Here is a 9140-nt window from a genome sequence, read left to right as displayed (position 1 = left end):
TAAGTTAGATCTGAATCCATCTAAATGTTATTCAATCACGTTTTCACGTCAACGTGAACCACAGACCTAGTACAACGTTAAAAACTGTCTTCTACAACTTATATTTGACGACCGGTCTTGTCTAGTGGGTAGCGACTCTGTGAAGCCGATGGTCCTGGGTTCGAGTCCCGGTAAGCATTTATTTGTGTGATGAGCACAGATATTTGTTCCTGAGTCCTGAGTCATGGGTGTTTTCTATGTATTTAAGTATTTTATATATTATATATATCGTTGTCTGAGTACTCATAACACAAGCCTCCTTGGGCTTACCGTGGGACTTACTCAATCTGTGTAAGAATGTCCTATATTATTATTATATTAAATCATATGCTTAACTTATATGCCAACTCTTGAATAAAGTTAGTTCTATCATAGAGTAACTTATATTAGAGCGGTACTGTCATAGTAAATTTTGTAACCCCAGTAAATTCACTGCCATCTGTCGACACACTTTAAAACTAAAAATGAATACTTATAAAAATACGATAAAATGTATTTAAATATGGATAAATGATTTTTTTATTTGCATTAATTATTTTTATGATTTTGACCCATGTTCTTTCACTGATATGCGTTAAAATTGTTAAATAACAAACGAAACCGTCAACGCCATCTATACGACAGTAGGCCAAAGCTAGTAGCGCCCTCTGAACGAGAATCAAATTTTCTTGATTTTCGAGGCACGTTTTTTCCTTAGACTGTATCCATCTATTACGGAGTTATATCTATCTTTGGTTCTATTAAGGGGCCCACTGACTATCAGTCCGCCGGGCGATATCGGCCTGTCAGTTCTTCGGAACTGTCAAATTTTTGATCTAACTGGCAGGCCGATATCGTCCGGCGTACTGATAGTCAGTAGGCCCCTTTAGGGATTCGGGTGTGATACATCATTCTAAACTTCTGTTTGATATGCCTATCGATAGCATTATAAGTAGTGCCTTAAAAACCTTAATGTTCATATTGCGTAACCCTGCTTATTTTACTCAAGCAAAGACGCTTAAAATTCTTTACTGTTCTTTTGTTATGCCAGGCACCTAAGATTTAAGCCAAAGATAGATATAACTCCGTAATAGATGGAATACAGTCTAAGGAAAAAACGTGCCTCGCAAATCAAGAAAATTTGATTCTCGTTCAGAGGGCGCTACTAGTTTTGGCCTACAGTCGTATAGATGGCGTTGACGGTTTCGTTTGTTATTTAACAATTTTAACGCATATCAGTGAAAGAACATGGGTCAAAATCATAAAAATAATTAATGCAAATAAAAAAAATCATTTATCTATATTTAAATACATTCTATCGTATTTTTATAAATCTTCATTTTTAGTTTTAAAGTGTGTCGACAGATGGCAGTGAATTTACTGGGGTTACAAAATTTACTATGACAGTACCGCTCTAGTATAAGTTACTCTATGATTTAAGCTGATGCAGCCCAACGACTCCTCTAATAACATAAGCATATGCAGGAAGCACCATCTAATTCCACAAAATAAACGGCGAGAGATTGCTGATATTGCCTTTATTTGTTAGTATCACCAGTGGGTATATTGATTGCCCTAAACAGCTATTTAAACTTCCATTTAATACGTCCGCCCGATCTAAACGTTACGCTCCCCCCATTTCGCTCAAACGTACTTCATCCAATTACAGACAAAATAGTTTTTTTGTGTCGTGCTAGTCGTAAATTTTAATATTCTATCCGGAGATTTGGACATTGATGTTTTTAACAGTTCCATTCCTTCAGTGAAGCGAAAATTAGCGAATCCATTTTTGAACCCACTTTGATCCTAATTGTTTTGTTTGTTGTAACAGGTTTGCGATTTGTCCGAGTGCTTAAGTATTTACGTAACCTTTATATTTACTGTTAGTATTGTTAGCAGTTATATATATTTTAGATAAGCTTTAAGTTGTATAACAAATACAACAAATACAAATAGTTTATTTCCAGAAACATTAGAGCATTTACAGTTTATACTGACCCCCACACTAGGCAAAGCCTGTCCCGTGAGGGAAATCATATGATTTACTTAAAGATATACATAAGCGGCTATAGCAACCATGTAGAACAGAAAATTAAAAGTAGAATAAGGTAATTCAAACTAGTAAAGCTTAGTAATAAATAATACAACTATAGCTAACATAAAAGAGAAACTTAAAGCCTAATTCTGATTGAGTGTCAATGCGTTGTGTGCGTGCGTGCGTGCGTGCGTGCGTGCGTGCGTGCGTGCGTGCGTGCGTGCGTGCGCGCGCGCGCGCGTGTGTGTGTGTGTGTGTGTGTGTGTGTGTGTGTGTGTGCGTGTGTGTGTGTAATAAAAAGATGAGTTGTATAAAATAGATGTATATTGATAAGTTGATGAGTTGTATATTGTATAATTGATAGCTGTTGGTTCTCCGAAAATAAATAAATAAATAAATAAAATAGATTGTTTTTGTTATAAATCGTGATAGCATTGTGTAAAATAGCGCGCAAAATTTGATATATTGTTTATTTCATTTATATCTGTGAGTACCTGTAATTGGCTTTGTATTGTCACCTAAATCTGCATAATGTTTTTGTAGCTGTGGGTACTCCTTAGAAAATAAAATAAAATAACATATCTGTTACTGTAAAAGCCCGAAGTACGGTAAAACCTAGGATTTACCGGTAAAACATAGGTTTTGCCGATGCCGATCGGTAAAAGCCCGAAATGTTAAACAATAATTGTTCATTTTTAGATTTTTACCGACATTGATTCAGTAAATCCTAGGTTTTACCACGGCGAGCGGTAAATGTTAAATCATGCACTGGTTCTAGAGAAATGTGGTCGTGGTAGGTAGGTAGTAGGTCTTGAGACATCAGATGAAAATCTTGTACCAGTGTTAGGACCGTTAGATTACATCAAAGAGGATATAATAGGATAGAGCGGTACTAGCTGTCATAGTAAATTTTGTAACCGCAGTAAATTGACTGCCATCTATCGACACACGATTAAAACTAAAAATGAAGATGTATAAAAATACGATAAAATGTATTTATATATTATAAGGATAAATGTTTTTTTTTTTATTTGCATTAATTATTTTTATATGTTATTGACCCATGTTCTTTCACTGATATGCGTTAAAATTGTTAAATAACAAACGAAACCGTCAACGCCATCTATCCGAGTGTAGGCCAAAAGTAGTGGCGCCATCTGATCGTGAATCAAATTTTCTTGATTTTCGAGGCACGTTCTTTCCTTAGACTGTATCCATCTATTACGGAGTTATATCTATCTTTGGTTACATGTAGCGCCATTTAGAGTGATGCTTCATATCGTTTCGGCTATTTTACTAGTCATATAGATTCTGCTGAAGGTGATAGTGAACTTTACATACCTGCGTTTGTGCTGCAAATTCGAACGTCGTGAGCGGGGATGTAGGGCAGGGAGCAGAGTAAGTGCACTGTTACATACCCTTTGTAGGCAATATGCTCAGTTAATCCGAATTTTCGGGAAAGTGCTACCCTGTAGCTAGCCACTGTCATGGGTAATGGAAACGCTACGTATGTATTTCGCTTTTCAGGTGACCAGGGTGCTGCCTCTTTGCTGGGACTGCCTTTTTCCCTTAAATTCCCTTTAGCACACTTTGTTATATTTAAGAGTAATAAGCACTGATTTAAACTTTCACGATTTTTACTCATTATTATTTACATCGACGGGACTTAATCGCGTAAAATAAGTATTAAACTCGCGCGCCTAGAAGATGTTGATGTCAACTTTAGCTAGTCTTCTCCGAGACCACGGAGACAACGCCGTCCTTGAAACGTCGGAGGTAATTTTAATACTTATTTTACGCGATTAAGTCCCGTCGTAATAAATAATAAAGAGTAATAAGCGTCATTCTAGATACAACGTACTACTGTTGCATCCGCTTGCCCCTACAGGACGTTGTTCCGTGGATGGTAATAATAAATAATAATAAATAGGTTTTACTTGCAATTTTAAAGCCGATATACTTAGTAATAAGTAATAATGTATAAGTATCACTAAACATTAAACAGCAATGCTTGTTTACACATTTGCATGTCGTTTCAAATGTCTTTCAATGAAAAGGCTGACATGTTGGGACCACGACCATAAATACACATACATACATAATACTTATATGGTTATGGATGGTATAGAAAGGATGCCAATCTCTTATGGCAGAATTGTTGCAAAAGTGACCGCTTTAAGCTTTAAATAATAGTTCCTAATCTCTCCGGTGGCGCTAGTTAGGCTCTGGGACATGAGTATAACATGAACCATATAAGGCAACAAATAACCCGACCAAATTACGTAGGTTGTTTTTGGTAGTATTTCGGTGTATGGTGGCGCCGCCTAATTACTGTTTTTTGATGGACACTTTTCATACAAAGAGATTTGGCTCTTTTATATAGTTTCCATGTATATGGTTAATAGTTTGTCAAAGGACTGTCTCATTTCAAACATAGACAATTATACTATCTTTGTTTTACACTAGTACTAGCACCCAAAAGAAAAGGTTGAGTATAGTTTTTAGGGTTCCGTACCCAAAGGGTAAAAACGGGACCCTATCACTAGACTCCGCTGTCCGTCTGTTCGTCTGTCCGTCTGTCTGTCTGTCACCAGGCTGTATCTCATGAACCGTGATAGCTAGACAATTGAAATTTTCACAGATGATGTATATCTGTTGCCGCTATAACAACAAATACTAAAAAGTACGGAACCCTCGGTGCGCGAGTCCGACTCGCACTTGGCCGGTTTTTTTGTTCTTATTTATACTGACAATTTGGTTTAACCATAACAAATAATAAATGGTTAAAATCATAGTCGGACCAAGCCTAATGCCGGCTACACACGTAAGAATATGTATAGGTATATGATATGATATGATTTATTAATCTCACAATATACAATTGCACTTAAAATTACACATAAACACACACACACACACACACACACACACACACCATACCTATATATACCATAGACATAGTATAATATACAAGTACTTATAGACGCGCCCCCGAGCGACCGGGGGTAAGAGAAAGAATATTCATATAGGGCAGCATCGGATTTTTTCTCTTTCACTTTCATAAAATTCGGTATTTCGCCATCGCCTCCTACCTATGATGCCTGACTATCTTTCTCTATCAAAGAGTGTCAGGCCCTTGATATATACATACATATATGTATACATATCGTAGCGATTTCAGACTGTGCAGATAATTCGAAGGTTCCTTGTGTCTCCACACGCCTTCGATATCGGCGTCGATCGTCATCAGTTCTCCGCAGAAGCTCACGAAAGAAACATGACATCATCCATGTCATCAAAGTTTATATGGTAGTTGTTTTCTTAAATTTTCTAATGTTCCGCGCAACTTTCTTATTTTTTTCTCTCATAAAGACCTCCTGACAATAACAAACACAAGACAAAAAGAATTAGCGAAATTGGTCCAGCCATTCACGCGTGATGCCGTGACCAAGGGAAATAGGGATTCATTTTTGTATTTTTCATTACATTTTTCATTAATTTACTTGAATAATGAACGTGTGCACAAGCAAGCTACGTGAAGTATTGCCGATGCTGAAATGAGCGATCGCCATCCACACACAACGATAAAACTATGGATGGTATAGAAAGGATGCCAATCTCTTAAGGCAGAATTGTTGCAAAAGTGATCGCTTTTAGCTTTAAATAATAGTTCCTAATCTCTCCGGTGGCGCTAGTTAGGCTTTGGGACATAAGGCAATAAATAACCCGACCAAATTACGTAGGTTGTTTTTGTTAGTATTTCGGTGTATGGTGGCGCTGCCTAATTACTGTTTTTTGATGGACACTTTTCATACATAGAGATTTGGCTCCTTTATATATAGTCTCCATGGATAAAACTGTGGTAATGTCATCATTCGTCAATTTGTTATGAAAATATGATGTTTATAATGATACACCCTCACTTTGTTCTGTTCAAAGGGCTGCAAAGAGCTTAGCCGGCTCACTTTAGAGGATAATTATATTATAATCAAACGGAGTACCAATTAACAGGCGTTCCCCTCTGTCGAAAATAGGCGGCCCATGGTCAAATACAATGTATGGACTGACGTTTATCTGACATGGCTATTTTTACATTACGTATACATTTGACGTGCCCCTCCCCAGCAAAAATCGTCAGTTTTGTACAATAAATTACAGACAAGGCGTCTCCGATTGGTTATATCCTCTAAGTCACTCATGGAGTGTCTTCTTCTTCTTTTAAAATTATGGCTTCAGCCCAGTGGGACTATTTCGCCAGTATCAAGGTATTGAGAGGTTTACAAACGACAAAAATTGTACGGTTGTACAAGACAGTGTACGGTGATTTGTTAGCTCTTGTAAATCGATAGCTAGTCTTTACAAGAAGCACGTGGACTACCGGCCGTTGACTCCAAGATGGTGGTTAAACGCGCTTCAAAATTAATTCTCCATTCACTGCACACTACCACATTAGTTTACTGTATAATAAGCTATCGATATTACACTTTAAACAATATTAATAAGCAAAAAACAAAGTAATTAATCACGATGCTAACTATCAAGATGGCGCTCGAACCGGAAGTCCTCATGGAGTGTCGCGCCCAAAGAGTACAGTAAGTATATGTCGCGCCTTGGTCGCGCCTCAGCGCCTCGCCCGAGCGTGTAGTGTACACATGGCTTTAAGTAGAATATAGTTTTTTTTTACCCTTCCATTCTTATTTAAGCTGGCCTGCAATAAATCATTTACATGACATTAATACATCATATGTAAATCAAACAAAGAACAAAAATCACAAACCGAAAGTCAAATTACGATTACAATCCGTATAGAATCGAAATTGTATGTAAAATAAATCAAATAATGGAATTCCTTGAAAGGATAAGCAGGACATTTGAAAATATAAGAACCACAATTAAATGTAAGGACAGCGGAGACAAAGTCGCTGCGTTAAAGAGGGATATCCAGTCGCTAGCGGCGGAACTCACTGTTCTTGGTAAGCAAAACCATGAAGACTTCCTCCGGAGTCTCGCCATGGAGGGGTACTTAGCTTTATTGACCGCTAAAGTCCTACCAATTTCCTTAGTCGAGAAAAGAAACGTCCTCCAGATAGCTTTCGAGAAGCTCAAGCCTAACGCTCTTCGAGACGAGTGCCTCTTCATTTACCTTCGTATTCAGAACCTTTTATGCTATTACCTAATTACACTGGAACAGTTCCAACTCGCGCGAGAAATCCTCGAAGCAACAGAAGACATATATGACAAGATAAGTCCAAAAACTGACAAATATCTGGATGCCGAACACATGTTTACGTGCGATCCGCTGCCCAACGTCCGTCCTATCAGCCTTAACAAAATTGACAGAATTATCACTAACAATGTTCAAATGCAAGCATTTTTGTACAACAAACTGAACATACCTGATAAGTACTGTCTATACAATCATACGGCGCTTCGGAGACAGTTGGACCTGAAGGAAGGAACGCCGCAAGACTGGGCTTTGAGAGCGGCGAGATTAGGCAACTACTTCACCTATTTACACCAACTTGGGAACGCTCGTCACCACCTCTGCGCCGCGTACCACGTCCTTCGGACATGCCACGACAACTGCAAACTGATGCCTGAAGAATTCGTGCTGCAGAAAGCCGATTTCGAAATCCATTTCCTCGAGATAGGTCACCATTTCGTCAAATACGGTTTGACGTTATTCAAATTATCCAAGAAGCATGTTCTGGATAAGTATTTTTCTGAAGGAAGTTCTAAGGCTGATCTTTGGAAGACGGTGAACATGGGATCGGAGAAGTCTGAGAAAGAGATAGAGAAGTCGCAAGGAGATATGCCTTCGGAAAATATTTTCTGTTTCGCTTCACTAGATTTAAAGGTGATGGAAGCGAGGGTGCCTGCAGAGTTTGTAAACAGTATAGAAGAGGCGCGCAAGCTATTCTCTTTCACACATAAATGGATCTTGCGCACGAAACACTATTACGACTTCGAGCATCACCCAGCGCAGTACATATCCTGTTCTCTCCAGCTGGCTGAGTTGTATGAGCACTTGGCTTTCTTCGAAAAGAATATTGATAACCAATACAATATACAGAAGCGCCGTGCCGAAGTGCTGGAGACTATGAACTCCCTTCTAAAGACCTGTGATACCGTAATGTCTGTTCAGATCGACGTAATTCGCGAGTTGTCGCAAGTGCAGCTAGAACTTATGGCGTTGAACCTCCAGAAATTGTGGAGAGAGGAGTCTCAGACAAATATCTTGAACTTAAACGAGGACGCGGATTCTATCATCAATTCCCTGAACTCTGCCTCTAATAAGACCTTGACAGAAAGAGCCCTGAACACGTCTTCGAAGAACATATTTCTGAGGAAGATGGAGGCCGCCACCTCTTTGAACGGGAAGCTGTTTAGACTCAGTGGCCAGCTCGGAGAACCTAAAGTATCTGAAATCAGTCAGCTGAACTTAGAATGGTTCTCATCATAAGAGAAGACTTGACAGGTTGCAGGTGAAGTAAAAATAGCTATCCCTTTTTGTTCAAAATAAATGCATCAGAACGATTCGACAAAATATTCTTCCAAGATATTTAACAATTTGATTTTTTTTGTAAAGAAAGAAATACCTTCTTATTTTTTAAGAATAAAAATATTTCTTACACGTGTGGTGTTTAAATCGTCTTTCGTTTGCATGTTTGTGAATTAACCAAATCCAAACCTTTTCTTTCATGCTTTCCAGTAAAGCTATGCTAGCCCTTACCAAAGTAATCGGCATGTGTGGCATATTAATAAATATTAATCAATAAATATTATAGGACATTCTTACAGATTGACTGTCCCACGGTAAGCCCAAGGAGGCTTGTGTTATGGGTACTCAGACAACGATATATATAATATATAAATACTTAAATACATAGAAAACATCCATGACTCAGAAACAAATATCTGTGCTCATCACACAAATAAATGCCCTTACCGGGATTCGAACCCAGGACCATCGGCTTCACAGGCAGGGTCACTACCCACTAGGCCAGACCGGTCGTCAAAATATAGTCACCATCAATAGTAGGTATCTATCATCCTGGAATTATTTTCCCTATAGAGATATGTCAGC

General features: G+C 38.2%; 1 protein-coding gene across 1 annotated transcript; it reads left to right on the top strand.

Moving 5' to 3' along the window:
* Positions 1-6806: 6806 nt before the first annotated feature.
* LOC134753933 (KIF-binding protein-like) lies at positions 6807-8584 on the top strand. Its single transcript, XM_063689911.1, has one exon. It carries the CDS (start codon positions 6894-6896, stop codon positions 8514-8516), a length of 1623 nt encoding a protein of 540 aa, XP_063545981.1. The 5' UTR covers positions 6807-6893; the 3' UTR covers positions 8517-8584.
* The last annotated feature ends 556 nt before the right edge of the window (positions 8585-9140 follow it).

The sequence above is a fragment of the Cydia strobilella genome, chromosome Z (genome assembly GCF_947568885.1).
Source record: "Cydia strobilella chromosome Z, ilCydStro3.1, whole genome shotgun sequence".
Classification (NCBI taxonomy): Eukaryota; Metazoa; Arthropoda; class Insecta; order Lepidoptera; family Tortricidae; genus Cydia; species Cydia strobilella.
This window is presented reverse-complemented; position numbering and strand designations above follow the sequence as displayed.

What these genes read in the sequence shown, in the direction of transcription:
- LOC134753933 (XM_063689911.1), top strand. Translation starts at nt 6,894, where the DNA reads ATGGAATTCCTTGAAAGGATAAGCAGGACATTTGAAAATATAAGAACC.